This window comes from Lissotriton vulgaris, chromosome 1_1 (genome assembly GCF_964263255.1).
Source record: "Lissotriton vulgaris chromosome 1_1, aLisVul1.2, whole genome shotgun sequence".
Lineage (NCBI taxonomy): Eukaryota > Metazoa > Chordata > Amphibia > Caudata > Salamandridae > Lissotriton > Lissotriton vulgaris.
The window spans coordinates 2,050,534,021-2,050,556,009 of record NC_141685.1 but is presented as its reverse complement, the minus strand read 5'-3'; the positions used below and the strand labels follow the sequence as shown (position 1 = coordinate 2,050,556,009).

At 43.5% G+C, this 21,989-nt stretch overlaps 1 protein-coding gene across 4 annotated transcripts in view; it reads right to left on the bottom strand.

The window, feature by feature from the left end:
- Nucleotides 1–21,989, bottom strand: part of RECQL (RecQ like helicase) — a 257,768-nt gene that overhangs the window by 15,682 nt on the left and 220,097 nt on the right. For all 4 annotated transcript variants that reach the window (XM_086920504.1, XM_086920518.1, XM_086920513.1 and 1 more), the window contains exon 13: nucleotides 9,524–9,743. In XM_086920504.1, the coding sequence (XP_086776630.1) occupies nucleotides 9,524–9,743 (220 nt within the window). The remainder of the gene's footprint in view (nucleotides 1–9,523; nucleotides 9,744–21,989) is intronic.

Here is a 21,989-nt window from a genome sequence, read left to right as displayed (position 1 = left end):
GGGGGTCGGTTACAGACATCATGCGGTGACTAGCACCGCACGGCTTGAACCTGGTCATCCTCAAAGACATCCCTGGCACACGATGTGGAAAGACTGACAAAAAGTCGAGAAAAATCCTGCCAAGAAGTGGCAGAGGTGTAGTTCTTTCCAGATCGGTGCTTAACTGGCGCAGAAAGAAAAGAACTGATGTTCACGCACCTGGGTGGCGCCTATATAGCTACAGCATCATAACCGATGCTGCCGACATGGGCAACGTCATGCAGAGCCGAATGGATCCACCGGACGCTGTGCACAAGGGGTATGGCTCAGCAAAAGCGTTGGGATCCAGCCTGATGCCTGGGAATTCAAAGGTAAGAAATCTGCTGCTATTAGTCTCTTTGTGGAAGACAGGGACTGGACTATAGCAAAACCAATCTGTTGGTTAAATTACTTCCTTGGATATGATATGCTTCAAATATGTGAACATCAACCGTGCACTTTGAGCTTTTAACTGTTAAACCACTTTCCTTTAGAGTAACTAAACAATGATGTAACAAATCTTCATCTAATTTTCAGATTTGGAGCTCACTGCTACGTAGCCTTGGAAACATGGACCTACTTCAACTCCATTGAACAACTTATCCATCACCCATCGGAAGACAGCCAGCGCAGATCCAAGATTAAATGGCATCTGCATAAAATGGAATGCACCCAACTGAATGATGTATCGAGAATCCTCCTCCAACTCTATTTGGTGATAAGCCAATGACAAATCTAATATATGGTTCCTTATCCAGCATCATAAACATATCATTAATATTGTGAAGAATAAACCTGCCCATCCAGATAGCCGACTTTACATCTCAGAGATCCACATACTTTCATAATGAATAATTTACAGTTCGGGAAAGGACGATTTGGACTCAACCATTCCGAAGCTTAAACATGCTTGATCACGCCACATTCTAACAATTTGTCTACTTACTCCTTCAGTTGTTCCAAAGCAACCATAAGCACTCTACACACTTTATGCACCACTGGTTTTGTACCTATGCACAGCATGACCTGTCCCCTTTACCACACTTCTTTCCCCAAACTATCTGCAAAAAACTTCAGGATACAGTTTACATAAACTCTGTATAGAATTATATTCTAATATTTGCAATACCAGTTCTAAACTACCCTGCCTCAAAACTATCACTAACTTAAATTGGTGTTTTCACCCGAAATGTGTATGGTGTTCCTGAATCCACCATAGTTTGCACTACAACATTATTAATAGATCGGGCACAATTTGGAGTTGGACCCTCATCTTTAATGCCCTCAAATATTACTCAGAATGCTCCACATCCACATCAGAAACGGACAAAATATATCCACACACATCCCTACAACTCACAAAATGGTCTTCAGTAGCGGTGATGGTATCACTGCCTAGATCCCCAACATTAAAACTACAGTGCAAATCATATTCACATCCAAATGAATTTGCACAGAGTATATACATTCTCAATTCACAGATCTCACCTCTGCTCTTAATCCACCACTAAAGCATATTTTCACAAAATGTCTTTTGCATTCATTTGCTATGTGCCACACATTACCACATCTAAAATATACTCCTTTGAAACATCCTGGTGGTAAATCATCTCTGGAACCTTTAGCAACCCTTACTTTGTGTTCCAACACCCTCTAGCATGCTATCTGTCCTTGACTGGGGTGAATATTTGCATTGGTCAACATTCTGTCCATCATTTGTTCCTTTTGTCGCCCTAAGTGGCAAGGGTATGCCCAGACGTGGGCCCCATGGTTACTGCGCCACTGGATTTAAGCTAGCCTGGCTGATGAAGGGTGTTACACCGAAACCAGTCCCAAAATGCTTGTTTCCGGTCCAGGGAGGACCTGGCTTGGCAGCTCGGGCTGGACTGTTTCCAAGAGGAGCAGGGTCAAGACTAATTTGCATATGGATGGTGTTATGTTTCATAGGGTACCCCAATATAGGCCCGAGTAGTATCCTGACCCTTCACCTACATTTACCGTACCATTAACTACATAACAGGTTTTGGCTTTGACCTTTTACCTAGTAAGGCACTGCATAATATGTTGTGTGGTTTTCCCAGAAAACTAGCCTCAATTATGCATGAAGATTCTCAGAATTCAGCATAATAACTATGTATAAGGGTCATGCCTTCCGTCATCCTCAGCTGACATGACACAGCAAGGTAGAATCCCCATAGGGTACGTTTTGGGTATATATACACCATATCTTTGCCAGGGCAGGCAAAGGAGAAAGTTTTACATGCTGACACACGGACGCTAAGGTTCCTGCATGCAGACACTATCTCGCAGTGGTCTGACATGCCTCGCAGGGTGTTCATCTTGAGACCAAGACGGGGCCCCAGAAGCTCTCACTACAGTTAATGGGGTTTGCTTCAGCCTAGGGGGATTCTTGACCCTACACTTACGTACATGCTAGGTACACTTAGGTACATCTAGTTAGGGTTGCGTCGCAGGAGTACGCATTGTTACGGTCATGTATTTATATGTTTACATATATTCGTTGTTTTTAGCACTATGGTAGAAATCTACCATCCATTTACTCTGTTGGTGCTTATAATCATTTATATCTGTTTCTGTCTTATTGTTGTTTCAGCATACCTATTTTACACTAGAATGACGCTGGTTCAATAAATGCTTATAGAAAACGTCTCCATCGTTTTTTTTCCGAGTATCTCTCTGAGACAAAGAGAGCTTGAGTGACTGAGAGAAAAGTACTGTACTGTTTCCACGATCCCGGATGGGACAGGGTTGTCATGTCCGATAGTTGCCAGAACTATTCTCTCCTTGGTAAGAGAAGTTTACAGTGGCACTGTGAGCTAGCTAGGTAAACAGGTGACCATACCCAGTGGAGGTGTCTGGAATCAGTCTCAACACCAATCCCACTGTCTATGTTGTCTAAACACTCAGATGTCATATAGGTTGATGGAAACTACATGACAATGGGTCCAAACTGGGGTGGCGTGGTGAGCAAAAGAACAATAGATTAAACCCAGATCTTCGTGACTGGGGGTGAATGCTTGCATTGTTCAGCATTCCGTCCATCATTTGTTCTTTTTGCATCTGTCCTCTCATCAGCTGTATTCACCACACTGACCTCTTCATGTTCTTTAGGGTAATTTATCTTACTCACATACTTAACTCGCATCTTCATACCTTCAATTGTAGTAAAGGCCTTCTTTAACTTAGGGTCTCTATAGGAAAATGGCCCTTTTCACGTGGTCAGACAAATTTCTGCTAGATTTCATTGCTGGTGTTTTGACTCCGTACACTGGGGCTCTGCATTTGCTCTGAACTCTAAAACAAGCAGAAATTGGCTGTAGTTCAAATTGGTATATTTAACCTACCAGTAAGTCCTAAGCTTACGGTACAGTATACCCAGGGCTGTAAATTGAATGTCACAAGCGGACTGCAGCAAACATTGTGTCACCACTAGAGAGACAATAGAAAATATGACTGCTGGCCTTGTACTGTAGCCTATCTGTGCAGTTTTAAAACTGTAAATTAGACCCATCAAAATAACTCCTTCTGGCAAGCCCAAACCCTCCTTTTAAATAGGTCACCCCATAAGTAGGCCTAAATGCATGTTATTTAAAAGTAGGACATGTAAAACAGGTTTATACAGTGACATGGTGCCAAAAACTATTTTCACTGTTGCGGTTAGATGTTCCATAGATATAATATTAAAATTAAATGTTATCTCGGCATAGGAAAGGGCTATAAAGTTCCTTATTGAACTTCTAGAAACTAATTCCCCATAGCTTTTAGGTTTCACGAGGAGCTGAATAGCCCCTTTGATAAGGCCTACACTTGCTCCTAGAGCTGAGATAAAGACCTTGGGTGTTGGCAGGTGTCCTGTTCCTCGGATAGGGCGACCACCTGGGCAGTGCCCAGGAATCAAATTAACTTCAAAAAGGCCTAGATTGTCACAGGCAGATGTAGCTCGTACCTGTGACTGCCCCCGCCTTTGTCCCCTCCTAGTCAGCCAGGCACCAACTCCAGTGGGTGAGGCGCTGCCCCCAGAACGGGTTTTGAGTGACGACAGAGGATGGGTTGCTCATTTGCCTGGCCACACCTCTATGATGGGCACAGGAGCTCTGCATAGGGGAGGAAAAGTTCTGGCAGTAAGAATTAGGGAGAGAGGGACTGTGGGATTGTTTGAAGTAGGGCACATGGGACATTCTACAAAAGTGGGTAAGGTTACCCCTGGGAGCTTTCTCCTTATTGATTAGGGCTAGCCAGGAGTCGCTCCCACACACAGGCTGGTGCCAGGCATAAATATGGCACCCTGGCCACCTTTTTCATAAAATCACTGGACCTGTGGTAGACAGAAAAACTGCCCCTGCCCTGCTCTTATGACCTGTATGGAGACTAGAGAGGCTAGACCTGCTCCCTCTTGTGCTGAGGGCAAAAAAGTGGATTCCAAGGGTCAGTTGGGTGACCAGCAGCCAGAAGCCCTTATCCTGAAGAGCCCAGCTTAACAGTTCCAACTGGACCTGTCCTGGAACCCGTTGGTGGCTTCTGCTTGAGTTCTTCCTGACCTTCAAGGGCTGTTCCTGCGGTCCTGGTGATCCTTAGTTGTGCCAAAGTGTACTCCCCCTGATATCTTAAGAAACCTGGAACTTGGAAACCTTTTAGCTCTTAAGACCTGTGGAAGACAGGGACAATCCAAAAAAGATGCACTGCCACTGGGACAGAGGTTCAGGTTGCCCCCACTTGGATCTTTTCTGCAGCAACAAATTCATATCAGTTGGATGTTGTCAAGAGGCTTGTGGAGCTCTGTTAGACCTGGCACCTTGGCGTGAGTCTCCCTTCCACTTTTTGCTGATGTGCCTTAGATGTTTTTGCTGGTGTTCGATGCTCAGGGCACTGCGCCACGCCGATCCCTGCCACAGTGCAAGTGCTCCCAATGTAAAGTGTATGTGTAATTGATTTCCACGATTGGATTATTTGGTTTACTGTCAGTCCCCAGTAAAGTGCACGAGGCGTGCCGGGGCTTGTAGATACAAATGCCGCTAGTGGGCCTGCAGCGCTGGTTGCGCCACCCACAGAAGCGGCCTCGTAAGATACGTCTCGGGTCCGCCATGGCAGACCCCGCGTACAGTCCCGCACTGTCATTCTGACTGAGCAAGTGCCCACACTTGCCAGTCCCAAAACCTTCCCTCACCTTCATATCAGTCACCCCTATGGTAGGCCTACGGGCAGGGTGCATTGTAAGCGTAAGGTAGGACAAGCCTAGAGTGTGGCATGTCCTAGTAGTGAATTACCGCCTCTCTCGTTCTTCACTATTGAAGGGCTACCGGTTCTCTTAGGCCAGATGAGCTGTCGGAGCTATCACACGCTATAGTCCCGGCAGGCTCAGGGAACACGGTAGCAAGTCGAGTTTAGTATGCCTGAACTCAGAATAATAAAATACTTCCTTTAGAAAGGTTTATTTCAATATCCTGTGTTTGCAAATGCTACTTTTAGAAAGTTAGCCTTTGCTCGCCTAACTGTTCAGCCCACCTCTGCCAGGATGTGTATCTGCTGTCTGGGTTTGTATGAGTGACAGGGCTGGGAGATTCCCGGGGAATAGTCGGGTGCTCATGAGGGTGAATGAGATGCTTACACCAGGATGGGTGGGCGGAGTAGTCCTTGACTCTGAATAGGGTTGTGCTCCACCACCACAATGCTGGCTCCACCTCCTGCGGAGAGTCTGATGTCTCTGCCCTGCACCCTGAAAGAAGACGGCAGCGTCCTGTCAACAAAGTACTTCAGAACCGGGTTGAACCAGGCTCAGGCCCCCTGGCCTGCAAAGACAAAAGAAATGCAGTATAAATATAGGAGCTCCGCTCCTTACATATCAGATCCAGTTTTGACCACGACGAACCTCTGCCTGACTAGAAGGACCAAGAGAAGCTGAAGGACGGAAACCAGTCTGTATCCTGTAAGACTGGCCTGCAGTGGTGCTTTGCTAAGAACGGAGAGGAAAGGACCAGATAGGACTTTGTAGACTTGTGCCCGAAACGATCTCCAAGGGCTTGATCGAGAGCTTGCCCCCGAGTGGAACCCCAGGACCATTGGGTTCTATCTGCTTGTGCCCGTTTGTAGTTGGGCCTCAGTTCTTATTCCCTTGCCAGAGTTGTGACTCGGGTGCCTTCGCCCTCTCCCAGGTCGTGACAGCTCGGAGCCTGGTCGCCCCGCCGTAGAGAGTCCCGCTCATCCCTGAGCCGCTCTCCGCTTCAGTGCCAGGCCGCCTGCTCTCCTGTCACCTCGCCGCTTACGGAGCGAGCTTCGCACCTCTCATCTTCTCCAGCCGGAATCTGCAAGGAGAGCATCTCATAGCCTCGGACGGTCCGTACGTCGTAACGTACCCGACTGTCTCGCTTTGCGCTCCTGCATACCAAGGCTCGTGCCGCACCTCAAGAAAGGCCTCCTCGTACCGTGGTACTGGAAGCCTGGTGCTGCACCCGTCTGCCCGAGAACTCAACGCCCCTCACAGATCCACGAGTCAGACCCAGCGTGCTAAGAAGTAGTACGCCCCGCAGGCCTGAACTATACTCAGATGTGAGTCCCTTGCTCATTGCACCATCAGGATTCAAGCAAGCCGGGCCGACGACGGCTGAAATGCCAGAAACCGGTCCCCGGTAGCTTGTTTCCTTCCCAGTATAAGAATTGGCTTGGTAGTTTGGTTTGCCCTGTTCCCATAATGCACTGGGACAGGAACAGACTAATTTGCATGTAGCCAGGTTCTGAGCTGGGATGGTGCAGTGAGCTAAAAAACGGTGATGGATCAAGCCCTGATCTTTGGACTGGGTAAGAGTGGTCTGCTTAATTCAGACACTCTGTTCATCACCGCCCCCTTTTCTGAATCATTTTGTCCACCATAAGCGTGGAAGGGTATACTCAGATGTGAGTCCCTTGCTCATTGCACCATCAGGATTCAAGCAAGCCGGGCCGACGACGGCTGAAATGCCAGAAACCGGTCCCCGGTAGCTTGTTTCCTTCCCAGTATAAGAATTGGCTTGGTAGTTTGGTTTGCCCTGTTCCCATCATGCACTGGGACAGGAACAGACTAATTTGCATGTAGCCAGGTTCTGAGCTGGGATGGTGCAGTGAGCTAAAAAACGGTGATGGATCAAGCCCTGATCTTTGGACTGGGTAAGAGTGGTCTGCTTAATTCAGACACTCTGTTCATCACCACCCCCTTTTCTGAATCATCCGCAGGCCTGAACGGCGCCTCGCCCCGTGAGCTGTACCTATTCCGGAATGCCGCAACCCTCCACAGTCTAGCTCCTTCACCTCGCTCCTCGAGGGGGATTGAGCCGGAGAGATCCTCTGGAGAACCGTCGGCCTCGTTCGGGATCCGCCCTCACAAGTAGCCGCACCTGAAATGCCTCGAGCTTCCACCAGCGAGGTACACTTGAACTCCGTCTTGAGTTCATATCGGATCCAGGGTCCGCAACGTTCTTATTTCCCTGTCATCGTACCTTGCCAAACAACGAACGCTGAAAGACTAAGTTTGCCTATTGTAATCTGGTGACCTCAATTTACTAAACGTTATTCTGGTCTTGTGATAATCCTGCTTGAATCTATCTTTTATATAAAGTATACGTATTTTTGATACAACCATACGACTGGTGTCCATTTGTGGTGGGTCAGTGGGTTTACTGTGTGTGATCACGAATGCTTAACTTACTATCGCCCTGAGGATTAGCCTTGTCTGCTCGCGCCACACTACCTAGAGGGTGAGCAGGGGTTATTCAAAGGAGTAGTTCCCTTGCCCTGACGTAGAGCTGAGGGTCCTTGTTTGTCACAAGTGCATACCAGTGCCAACCAGAGACCTCCGGTTCCAACAAGCTCCGTTTAGCAACAGCTTTCAGCCATGCCCCTTGGAGGAATCAGAGCTCCAAAAAAGTGACAGACTCCGGAGGTAGAAATCTTCACTGGGCAAAGGTGCCAAAAGTATCTAAACAGTAACGGACATGTCGGGGTGCAAATTTTGAATTTCAAACGCTCAGATCTTTTCTGCCAAAAGTCAATGGCTTCACCGGAAACTTGCCCAACGACTATCTGGTCTTGTGGAGCCATTCTCGGCCACAGCCTGCTGTCTTGTCCAGTTGAGAATTTGTGACTTCCATTTTAAAGACTAAGTGAGAAGCAAAATCGTCCGACCAGGGTGAAGCTGGTTGGGTTCTGTATCTGACCCATACTCTATCCTGTTGGACTGTAAAATCGTGCCTAGGTAGCTGTCAAGCACAACCAGATGTCCGCTGCTGGCGCTTAACGCTTTAAAAATTCATATTTATGGTTCTCCTTATTGTATTTTTGTTGTTTAGGTGTCATTTTGTTCTTTACTTTATTCTCTAATTTTATTAATTGGGATTTGACGATTGTTGCACTTTCAACGGTTCTGGCACTTCCAAATGCTTTATACATTTTCTTAAGTTAGGTCGGTCTGTTCTGTGCTATAGCTACCAGGGGTTGAGCTCAGGTTTAAATTAGTGAAAGCTTTACTGGCCCAAACAAGAATTGTGCTAGTATTCTGTGTGGTGGACTACTATCTACCCCAACCAATAATCTACTTTTTCTCGAACTGTAAACTTTCCTGCATGTTGGTGTGACATGTCTTCCTTATCACTAGGTTTCCGACACATTATCCTAGTCAATATGGAATTCCCAAATAATTGCAGCCTATTCATCCACAGTCGTAGACACTTTCTGTCCTCTTGGAAAAAATCTCTTTTTTTATTTACTTTTCTTCCATAATAGTGTATAAACAACCATACTTCCCTTCTGGCTATGGTTAATCTGGGAACACCCTAAAAACTCTCAAAACTTCTGCACCCAAACAATTTAATAATGTCAACAACTTTGTCATTCGAGTACCTTTCACTTGTCAACTTTCAAATTATTTGAGCTGTCTCATTCCTTGGTACCCCATGCATAAGTGCGGTTTCTAATGGGTGCTTCCAATCTTGTGCGTTTTTCTGTGCGTCCACCTTTGTGCATGCAATGAAAAGGCAGGCAGGCATTCCCTCCCTGCCCCGCACTTTCCTTGTGAGTCAGCAAAGTTATAAAAAGTAGCTATAGCAAGCAGAGGTGAGTGAAGCAATAAGCTGCAAAGGGATACGCTGCATTCTCCTTTACATAGGAGGTTCCAGTTTGAGCTCAACCGGGGGCCACCAGACTTGAGGAAATTTAGACCCTAGCAATCTGAATTTAAAGCATCTGCAGATCATTCTTCAGACTTTTTACTTGTCAGTCGCTGTGGGTCATGTTGATTGTGAACCCCTTAAACAGATGTCATTTAATTTGAAAGTCAGAACCAGACACAAAACCTTGTCTTTTATTTACACGTGGATTATGTATAATGAAGTAATTCCCGCCCATACGCTGCACAGAAATATCTGAAAATTAGCTATAAAATACTTATTTGATATTAAATTCATAGTTGCACAAACCATTTCAAATTCTGCTTGTATATTTACAAAATATGCGAATTTACCTGAGATAAGATTCGAGCAAAAGGTGAACAATAACTCTTTCCATTTCCTGTCTTTTCAATTTTGGGGGAGCAACACTAGCTACACGCAGCTTTGAAGGTCCTTTTCCCAGCCAGGCATCAATTAATTTCAAAGGGGTGAGTTTTTCCTCCATCTTCTCTGCTTGGTCAAGAATTTTAACGAGATCTTTGCAGTAGCTGGTTATATCAACTTTCTCAAACACTGGAACAAAGAAAAGAATGTATAAATAAAACTTAACACTTCTGAGCCAAAACATAGAATATTTTACGTGCATAATTTTTTTTAAATGTAGGTCTCCATTGCAGCACAGGTTATGCAAAAACATAACACTGCAACAACATTTTTATATGGGACAGGGAATGAGGCGTGGTCGGTTAGTCTTTATTTATTAACAGTTTTGATTTGTTGCCCATTTAATGCCTTTTCACTCCAGATTCAAACCTTAATAAAATCAGTAACAAAAAAAGACACCTAGTCCACTTGGCTTTTACAAAAATGTTCCCCAGTTTAGATATGCACACTTTGGTTAATCAACATAGAACTGGAAACCATCACTCCCTTAATCACATATTAGACCATTATGGGTAGTCCGGAAACCAAATAAAGGCTCTATAGCCTCTGGTGCTTAGAAACCAATATTCATCTTCAAAATACGTCAAATTGGTCATGTATTTCTCAATCAAGTCGGATTGAACACCTTGAATTTTAGAGACTAAACTTCTTCCAGTGGTATTAAGTATTTGGATATTACAATATTGTCTGATCCCATTATGGCTGTGTTCCATAATTATGAAAATATCTGACTTCAAAGGAGGAGGATTATGAGAGGTGGTATACTCAAAAAAGTTAACATTTGTGAGAAGAGTAACTATTAAAACGAATGCATTGCCCAGGGTATTATACCTTATTAGTTGTATTCCACACAACCTATTTCAGAAAGAATTTTGTTCAATTTATTAAATTCTCATAGACCTTCCGTTGGAAAGAAAAAAGCCTTTTTTGAAATATACTTAAAAGTATTATATAAAGGAAGTTTGGGGTTTCTAGATTAAAAAGAAAAAATACAAAAACTCATGTATATTTCGACAATTATAGTGATGGCTCGTAGGTACTTCAGAGAAGTCCAGTTCCCGGATGGACACTGAATCATATTCAAAATTAGTAACCTTTTATTATTTTGTTTTTTTGAAACTACACAAAAAAACATACAAGATCTGGAATTACTTAGACGACATCAGCACTTAAAGTCTTAAATGAGCCTCTGTTCTCTTTGAATTAAAGAATCATTTACAAAGCCTTTCCAAATTGTAGTATAATTAACATTGCACAATACTAGAAAAGTTTAGCCTGAAAGCACTCGTGTGTTTTGTATTAAACCAAGCATGGTATAATTGCGCATCCATATTAGGTTTTAAGTTTATAAAATGCAACTATAAGCATGAAGATTGAGAAAACCAGATAAATCATATAATCACAAGGTTTATCTGGAGCACCATCACTTCAAGCAGAAGCTGCATTTTCAAAACTTCTAAGTCTTTGCCTAAGTTTTCCTTAGCACTGCCCAGGTCATACGATTGAAACGGGGAACTGCCACTAATTCGGCAGAGGCTAGAAACAGCGACCAACCTGGATTACATAAAGTGAAGCTCTTCCTCAGAAAATTGGGACCTTGGTCATGCGGTGCTTTGTATACAAAACAATGTACTTTAAAAGCGACCCATTGTCTAACAGGGAGCCAATTAAGTTTCTTAACAAACTTGGGTGACAGATTTTTAGGAATTTTATAAAGCATGTGGGTTGTCGCATTTTGCAGAATTTGAAGCTTTTTAAGTACATGCTGGTGGACGTTGAGCTACAGCCAATTGCAATAGTCGGTTTTAGACAATTCCAGAGAAATGACTACCATTTTCTGCAAGTGAGCTGAGATAAAGGGTAGAATCTTTTTGATCACCTTGAGAGTATAGAAGGCGGCAGAGGTAAATGTGTTAACCATATCAGAGTAATGCAGTTTGTCATTAATAAGGACTCCCAGATTTTTGGTTGCCCTGATACACTATACAGGAAACCAGAGGAAGACTAGGCCCCCCAAAAGCAAGACCTCAGTCTTTCCTGAAATGACTTTTAGTCAAGTCATGGACATCCTCATCCATGCAGTCGCGGATTCTCACACCGACCCCTGTGTCCTTTGAGGAACAGCATTTATCACAAAGTTTTTACCACGAAATGCAAGTACAACACATTTTTTTTACATCAGAATTACTTTTACAATGCTAATCTTTAAAAGCAAGACTTTACACCGCATATATGTTTGAGTTAGTGACTATGCGGTATTTCGTTTATATATATTTTAAAGGTAAATAAAAAAGGGGGTATTGGGTGGGTCTCCCACCAAAAAGTAAACCTCTAATCGACATAAATTAAATTTTTTAAATATATAATTTAGTTTACGATATCGTTTCAAGATTATTGTGTAATATTTGAACAGTAGGTGGCAGTGTTACACTATGACTGGATTTTTATGTAACTGTAAGCGTGGTAAAAGTGTGCTTGGTAGTGGATTGCGTGGTGAAGGTTTGTCAGATGTGAGTGAATTTAAATGTGTGGTAGTGGTATGTGTTTGAAAATCTGCGTTGTAAAAACGTGCGGGGGAATGTCATACAACCGAGAAATCCGGTATTAGAGCGATTTACATGAGCACCAGATTCGTTACAGATGGACATATTCCTTTTTAGGTTTCGTTTTTTAGGCACAGGGAGATTACGGGATTTGGCCAGAATCATAGGATGTCGAGCGTCGTTGCCAAGACTCTAACCTGGTTCCCCAGCTTCAAAGTTGCCATCTGCATAGGACGTCAAGGAGAAGTCAAAGAATCTAATAAGTTCAGCCAATGGAGTGACATATACATTGAAAAGTGTCAGGCTAAGAGAGGACCCCTGGGGGGACCCCACAAGGAAGAGAGTATGAGGGAGAGATAAATTCACCCAGTTGAACAGATTGCAAGCAAAGGAATTAAGCAACTCCCAAGCTGTTCCGCTCACCCCAATCCTATCAGCAGCCTGTGATTGACAGTAATAAGAAATGTAATATGTGAGGTCATAAGCAGTATAATGCAGGTGCGCGAGCTATAATTAGCTCACTAACTAAAACGGCTGAATTTCTCTGGTTTTGCACGAGTGAAATGTTAGCCTATCTATAATGTACCAGTAACCTATGTTTTTTCTGTGAATTTCCTAGCTTTTTAAATGCTAATGCCCAACTAGAACATCCCTGAAACCTTTGGTTTTTTCAGTGAATTTCGATGGCTTTTTAACTAGTAGTCACGCTTGCAAAATGGTGGAGAACGGGGGCTGGGTCTCCGACCAGTTTTCACGAATTCCGCTGTGTAAGACTTACAAGAGGTACCAAAGGTCCCTCAGGAGTAAAATTGATTACGTGCACCAACCAGTAGAGCACCACGAGCCATGCTTGCAGAGTGGTGGAGAAAGGGTACATGGCTTCCGTAGATCTCTTAGCAATCCTGCTTTGTAGGACTTATTGGAGATAACAGGAGGGGTAGTTGGCCTCCAACTACCCCTCTTGTTACATCCAGTAAGTCCCACACAGCAGGATTGCTAAGAGATCTGATTGCGGGCCACACCCCCTTTCTTCACCACTCTGCAAACACGGCTCGGGGTACACTACTGGTTGTAGTATGAACTCCACTTTTACTCAGAAGGGTCCTTGGAGCCAACTAGCCCTCCCGCTACCTCCAGTAAGACCCACCCAGCTCGATTGCTGAGAGGTCGTCAGACGCCACGCCCTCTTTCTCCACCACTCTACAAATGCGCCTCCTGAGGCACTCCTGGTTGGGGGAAGAAGTCCACTTTAGGCCTGAGGCCATCAGGAGGCAAGGGGACCTTATCCCCCCCACCAGTAGTGCACCAAGAGGTGCGTTTGCAAAGTGATGGGGGGCAAGGGGCCGTGGTATCCGACCATCTCTCAGCAATCCCACTGTGTGGGGCTTACTGGAGGTATCAGGAGGCTTTGTTGGCCACTAAAGGCCCTCAGCAGCAGAGGGGGCTTCACCCCCCAACCAGCTGAGCACTAAAAGGCGTGTTTGCAGAGTGGTGGAGTAAGGGGATGGGGCCTCTTTTTTTTCTATTTTTTAGGAAGGGTTGCCTCGTGACCCACTCCCGGGCCGATTTCGGCCCAGGGGACCCCATCCCCCGGGCCTTGTCTTTCTTATATTTTATTATTATACATTTTTATTGGGAAGGGCGCCAAGAGGCCCCCTTCTCTGGACCATTTTCGGCCTCAGGGACCCCATCCCCCACAGCTCGGTCTCTTTATTTTTATAATACATTTAGTTAAAGGGAAGGGGACTGAGTGGCCCTCCCACCAGGGCCACCTTCGACCCCATACTGCCCCCCCCCCTTTTTTTTTTTTTAACAGAGTAGCATATTCTCCTCGGACTATGTTTTTTCTGTTAGAAGGTTCAATAGATCTCTGGTGTCCTTAAGGTATGTCGGGGTGCTTTGAGCCATTGGCTTGAGGTATTGATCTGGAAATTGAGATAGCGGTTCAAGGACCAAGCCTATTCCTCGCACGATAGGTCTCCCTGGTGGTGGCCTCCGGGCTTTGTGAGTCTTTGGAAGTGAATAAAAGTATAGCATTCTGGGCGTTGTAGTTTGAAGGAATTTGGCTTCATTTTTAGAAATCCAGTCATTCACTTCTGCTTCATCCACCAGGAGTTCAATTGTTCTCTGTAACCGTTTTGTTGGATCGGTTGTAATCCTCCTGAGTAGGACGATGCCTCCGCATTTGTCCGCAGGCTTGATTACAATGTCATCATTTTTTCACAGTTCATTCAGTGCTCTTTGTTCGGCATTCAAAATGTTTCTGAAGGGTTGTATTGTCTGCTTTTTCAGGTCGTCTACTTCCTTCATTACCGCCTGTTCTAAAGTTAATATTTCGATCGGAGTCTGATGAGTCAAAGTGCAGAATTTCGATTTGCGGCGTAATGTCCATCTGTGGCGTATTCTTCTTGATTATGGAAGAAGGACTTGAGTTTAAGTTTACAGCAGAATTCGGCCATTTCACATTGAGGTTTAAAAGTGTCCAAAGTGGGTGTGAGGACATAGCCCAGTCCTTTGTTGAGGATGTTTGCTTGTTCTATGGTTATAGTTTTGTCTGTTAAGTTGACGATGAGGGTGTCATGCTGGTCCCTGGTTTGGTTCTCGTCATACTCCTGGTGTGAACCTGTCGTTCTTGGTCTGTCCAGGTTACTCCTTTCGTCTGGTCCTCTGGTTTGCCTGGCCTCTTCCTAAAAAAGGGATCCTTTGTGTGTAGTTCTGTCCCATCTGAGGTACCATTGGGGGTCCCATTGGTGGAGGGCCATGAAAATATGGGATCACCCAACCTCGGAAACTGGGGTTGAACGGTTGAAAAGGTATCCCTTGGTGTTGGTTCCCATGGTAAAGGGTATGCAACATGTTTGGTCTCCGGCGATTCATGCGTCAATTTTGTCCTCGGTTTCTACTTGGTGTGTATGAATCTTCGCCACTCCAGTCACACCCTTATAATCAATTTTTGCATCTCAGATGTAACTGTAGCAAAACGCATGACTACAAGAGACAAGCGGAGGACCTCTGTACCAAACTGAGACACCGCGAATACCAGGAAAGGACCATCAATAAATGCAAAAAGAGGGCCATAAACTAACACAGAGAAAGCCTTCTAGACACAACCCCTAATGTTCCAGAAAAGGATTTAATTACTTGTGTAACCACCTACAGCACAGCCTCAAACAAAGTGAAGAAAATAATAAACAAAAATTGGAGAATCCTCACATCAGGATCACTCACATGGACTAAACCGAGGTTCGCTAACAAAAGAACGAGGAACCTTAAAGACATCCTGGTACATACAAGACCACCACCACCAAAACGAGGAGAATTGACAACTCAACTATGGAACAATCCCCCAGTGTTGGGACATTACCCATGCAGCTCTTGTTCTGTATGCAATTTGACCACAGTAACGAAAACCCTACAACATCTTCCAGATTTCAAATGGGCCATTAGGTACCACACAAATTGCAACACCACTCACGCAATCTACATGACTACCTGTCCGTGTAACTTACGCTACATTGGAATGTATTGTCGCAAAGTCAAACAGAGACTAGTAGAACATAGGAGCAATGTCAAATGCCAAAGAAACACGATGAAAATGAGTAATCACTACATAGAAGCCAACCACACAGTAAATTACTTTAAATGGGTCATTCTTGAAACCCTGGCTACAAAAAAATAACAATGCAGAAAATGTACTATTTGAGAAAGAACAGAGATGGGTACATCGCTTAAGAACTAATGACCTTGGGCAAAATGACAACATTTTGTGGTTGAGCCTTAATCGTTGAAAATATTTTTTCTGAGTGAATAAACACAAACACCTTAATAACAGAAGCCAGCTTAATAAAACTGAACCTCTTCTAAAACTATTATGATGTTGGCCGACCAAGAACTCCTGAATTCATTATAAAGACTATCGATGGTGTCGGAATGTGATCCAATGTATGAAATTAATTGTGGAACATAGTCGATATCCCTACCTGCACAAAACTGGCATTCTTTACTCCTTTAAAACATTTCCCCACTTATTAAAAGTGAACACAAATGAGGATTTAATAATTGGAATCAGTTTTTATTTTTAAACAGTGTTCCAATGCACAGTCTTTTTTCTATCGAAGTTGTCAACACTTCAAAAGAACTGGAAGCAAACAATAATTCGAACCGAGCCCCGAGAGGTAGAGTCAGCACAAGTTGTGCAACATCCGTGCAATAGGTAGAGGCAGCATGAACGTATGAATACTCAACGAAACCGTAACATATTACTCGCAATTAATTTGAACTGTTTTGCACAAATGTTGTTTATTTAGCAGGAACCAACCCCCCGGGCTGACCAATGATGCACAAATCCCAACGGTTAAAGCTATGCGAGAATGGGGCATTGCAGGTAGGGGCACGACTTGTACGTGATGTGAGCGATAACACGTTTTGCACAAAACAATGGCTATAACATGTTCCACATAAGAACCACGCATTGAAACTTAAACGACCATGTTTGTGATGCATGTAAAAATACGTATCTCCCGAACCATGAACCTCCCAGAGTAACTTGGCATATTGTAATGCGACACAACAGGTATGGAATACACAGCATGCCGAGTAATTTAACAATAAAGTTAACAAGAGGTCATTTAGACACGTGCTACAAAAAGGTACACAATATGTTCGATTCTAAAGTATGTGAAGAGGCGTAGCTATGAAATAATGAGGTCATAGATATGGAGGAAGTACGAGCACTTCTTTAATTTTGATTTATTTCAGATTTTGCTAATGACTAAAGAATTAGAAACACGCAGATGCATAGCGCAAAGTCTAGAGAAGCATGACACCAGAAAGACACTAACTAAGAAAATTAGTCATCATTAAGCAACAGAGCTAAGAATCACACCACTACATAGCAGCACTCCAAGAATTATTATGAATAAAACAGAGTGGTATCCATCCATGAGTGTGGCCTGTCAACACATATTACCCAGACAATTTACCAACTGAGGGGATCTGTTTTAACATTTATTGAACAAAGAGAGATCCTTTGCCAAACGGGACTGAGTGAATATTTTGTCATTTGTAAAAAGAATTGCCATTTTTTAATTACTTCTGTATTCATAAATGTGGACAGCATCCAATTCCTGGAGAATGCGCAACTGACGCTCTCTATATATGTCTGTTTGTCTTGTTTTCCTCCCCAATCTACAGGTTCTATTAGACCTTATAAAAGTCAGGTAAAATGACCTGGACCCAAATAGACCCTGACAACACATGGTCTCTATCACCATCTTCTCTAGGTCCTGAAGAAAGCCTGCTTGACCCTCCTGGGTTTTAAACAAGGCTGAAAATGTCGACCTTTTTTATGGACATTGAATAGGGCGGAAGACTCCTAATTCTCTTTCCTACGCATGAAATAATTTTTTAAAAGAGGTTTTTAACATAACATTTTTCCATTTGCACTGTTACCCACCATCACTGATCACTACTGTACCAACCAGTGGTTTACCTCCGGGTGGAGGAAGCATGAGGGCTAACCCTATGATGATGCTGTCACGTTGCAAAGAGAGAGGCGGAGAATCAAGATATACCGCCACCCGAGCCTCAGTACGTGAATTAGGGTTTTTTATCGGTACATTAAACGAAAATGAATAAACCCTTGTTACACAGTACAAGTGATCCATTCCCCCATTGATTTTTTAATAATACAAATAAGGAAGACGAATGGATCACAACTCCTTCCTTCTCCCCCCTCCTAATTTGGTATAATCTAAAGATAGGACAGGTACGTTTCAGTTTTGCATATTCTGGTAGTGAAAATCTCCCAAATTCGTTTTTCACTACTGCGAGGCCTACATCTCTCATAAATTAACATTAGGAATTCCTTATTACACTTTTAAATTGCAATTCCTGATTGAGAAGGAGTAGATTTATTGTGCTTCATTTCATTGGAATGGTAATGAAACATTTTCTTTAATGGTAAAGTCGAATTTATCATTATCCTTTAAAACAAGCAATGGCAATGCCAATTGGTCTCTGCATATTAATGAGCTTAGTGGTGTAGTTGCTATTATAAATATATTAATATACTGTGTTTAATATCAGATGTATAAGTTAGCAGGTTAGCAAGGACTTCGGAAGTAGCAGAATAGTAATGCAGCAGTTTTACTAGTAAAGCAGTAAGCATGCGCAATAGAGTAGTGATAACAGTTAAGTTACCAGGAGAGCAGTGATAAAAGTTAGCAAAAGATCATTAATAGTAGTGTTAGTAAAACAGCAGTGATAGTAGTGTGAGGAGTACAACAGTAACAGAAGTGTGAGTAGGACAGCAGTACCAGAAGTGCCAGGAATAGCAAAGACAGCAGTAGGCACTCACAGCAGTATTAGCAGTTAACAGGATAGCAGTAACAGTAGTAAAGGAGAATAACAGAATAGCAGCAGGAGAGCAGTAATAGAGGCGTGAGTAGCTTTGTGACAGCAGCATTAGTACATTAGTAGTAACAGTAGAATTCGTAAAAAAGTAGTAAGAGCAGTAACATAACACTGGTGTTAGTAGGATGAGAAGCAACATAGTAATCACAGCAGTGACTGCAGAGCTGGGAGAATAGCAGTAATATACTATAAACCAAGCAGCAGGCACAAGATCGGCAGCGGTTCAACGCGATGAATAACCTTGATGAATAACGCACTTCCAAAGCAGCTCAAAAAGTTGTTTTTCAGGTATTTTACACTTTACCAAACACAGAACATGAGGAGAGGGTGTATGATATAAAGATATCATTGGGAAGTAGAATGCACAAGTCTGTGTGCAATTATCAAGTTTATCAAGTATCTAAGGCCAACGCTTTGCTCTTCCAAAATAAAGAAATTAGCGACTTCCAACATTTGGCTGTACTTTTTTGAAGAAAAGGCTAACATTTGGGTGCAAGTATATGCAAGTGTATGTGTGTGTGGGTGTAGGGTCTGTTTGTGTGGTGGAGTGAGGTGTGTGTGGGTGAATGTGTGTGAGTATGTGTGTGTGTGCATTTATGTGTGTGTGTGTGTGTGTGTGTGTGAGTTTAGGGTGTGTGAATGGGTGAGTGAATGTGTGTGTGTGTGTATTTGTTTTCAAAGTGTAACTCCATTACCTAGTTCTCCCACACAAAACAAAAATAGAAAGAGGGATGCACACTTCTGTCCCACACCCCATCAACTCCTGAACATCTTAGCGCTGCCAGCTGACCACAGTGACTACCCTACACTTCTATCACATCAAATGTGTGTGTCATTTTGTATGAGCCCCAAAGAACCTCATGAAAAATAAACTGTAATTTTTTTTAGAACAGGATAGATGTAAATAGACTTCAATATAAAAGCCTTCTCCACGCTACGCAAAAGCCACCCATTCTTTTGTTTATTCCTGCTCGTGCTCCGTGTGGGAGTAAAGATGAGAGGCGGTGTACACACGCTCTGTAAAGCATAGTTGAGGTGTGTGTCTGTGCTGCGGGGGCTCCTAAACACAGTGGAAACTTCCCACAATCACTGTTAGCCTGACTGGGGGCCTCTGGAACCAACTACCTATATCAGGCTTTATTTATTAGAGGGGCTGTCACACCCCAAGCACCACCCCTAGAGAAGTCCCTGGTGTTTTATTTTTTGTATCTGGAGCGGTCTGATTTAAAAATGACTGGCTTGAAAACTTGAAAAGTACACAACATACATCACTAATTAGCGAAGCATCATTTAAGACTGAGAGCGACCAAGTCAAAGGTGTCAGGTCATATCACACAGAACAGAAGAGCTGGGACTGCCGCGAGCGGCGACCACGTGCCTGGCCCTGCATACCAATACAGAGTGGAAATAGCCAGGAATAACTCATGGTTTAACTCCATAACAGTTGCCGCGACACAAGCCCTCATGTTGCCATCGCGTTCCCTGCTGGCGCCGCCGGTCTTCCATTGATGCTGCGGGTCTTGGGGCGTCCACTGCTGGCCTGCTGCGGAGGCACGGACGGCAAGAGAGGGAGAAAGAACAAAAAACTAAAAGCAGCGCTAGATTGCTGGCTCGGGCTCCATACAAAAAAAGAATTCCGGAGCAATCGAGGGTTCTTTTCCGGTGCATGGGCCTGCCTCTAAATTACTGTGCACTACTTTCAAACAAGCATTTGCATTGCAATATGCCTTCGCATTTACACGAGACGTATTGTATTACAAATAGGAGTGCGGTAGTTTAAAAAGGCACGAATGCGAGTGGGGGGTGAGGGTATTGCAAAAAGTGACGAATTGCGCGACTGTGCGGCAGTGAGGACAAAGGACAGAAAATAGTGTTTGAGTAAAGGGGCCAATAGCCTCGGAAGGAGCAAAATTACGACATGGGCGTCAGGATGCGGGACAGAAAAGCCAAACACCAATCAGAGTGCAGATTTTATGAATAAAGCCAAATCACAAAGATGGGCGGAAAGTGGGTGGAGCTTCCCCCACTAAAATGTATACAACATCTCTCAACCAGACAGTGCATGCGCTGCCTAGCCGAGACCTAAAAAGGGAATTTGAGAGATGGCATTTTTCTGCTCTTAGCCCTGTGTGCCTATAGCACGTGTCCAACACACGTCTGGGGTGGCTAACAGCTGGACTTCGTGCGTTCCTCTAGACAAACACTAAGGGAGCATCGATGTGACTGAGTGACCACCCATATCCTGATCGGCCTCTAAAAATCTACTTGCCCATTAGTTATGGCGGGTCCGATTTTATCAGGTCGAGTTGTATTTAGGACCTACTTGCCTGTTCTGGTGAGTTGACAAAGAACAGGTGTTCTGTTCAGTCAGAAAGTTAATGAGCAATAAATATGCCTTTAAATCTTGATTTTATCTTATCATATTTGCCAAGTGTTCAAAGACAGAGGTCAGAAGTCAGTTTATAATTATTTTTCTTTCTCTGACTGCAGAGTTCTAGGATTTTGTAAAGTTAACTGTCTGACCTGCTGTACAAAGTGTGAGAAGAAAGGCTGTAGGTTATCACGTTTTCCCTGATACACATGTAAAGAGCTAATAAGCTAACTGTACAAATATTTTAAATTTCAGTAGTTGTGAAAGACCATTTTTGTACTTATGTGTTATGAAATTATATTTTAACCCCTTGGACGCTGATGACAGAACCGCTCCGTCATCAGCTGCGGGTGCACTACATAGTTTTATCAGTAAAGCTGCAAGTAGGGGGAAGATTTTTGCCCATTTCTTAGAAATGTACTGTCTGTACATGACAGTGTGCTACCATATCACGCTTTAGGAATATATTTATTAAAAGTGAGTGTATAAACTTGAACTGATAAAGACTCCTGCCCCTGCAGTCATGGCAATACTATTAGTAAACATATTGGCAAGTCAGGAAGCATGTGTACCCAATATGTGGGATAGATTGTTGTAACACATGGAGCAAACAATTAGTCTATTTAATCAAACAAAAGAGTTTAGTTTTGTACAGCATAAATGCTGAACTCACATATTTGAAGGTACACTCATATGAGAGTGAATAAAAAGGCAACTGTAAAATAAAATACTTGCCAATGATCATACAATTTGAGACAAGTTTACAGGTCAAATACATTATAGTTAGGTTGCATAGATTACTGAAGCTACTCGACCTGCAGGTCTAGTAACATTTTTATGTTTTTCAAAGTCTGCTGATGGGTCATCCTAAGCAGGAAGGGAGGGAGGAGCTGGCACACCTAAATAGGTGTGCCCAGTCTCCACACAAAGGGCTGCATACACCCCTGGAGTGAGTCTTGAGTCAGAGCTGGTTGATAGGATGCCTGTCCACTTCAATGCCCCTCATTAAAGTCACCCCCACTTCAAAGTCACAACTGGGTATAAGTA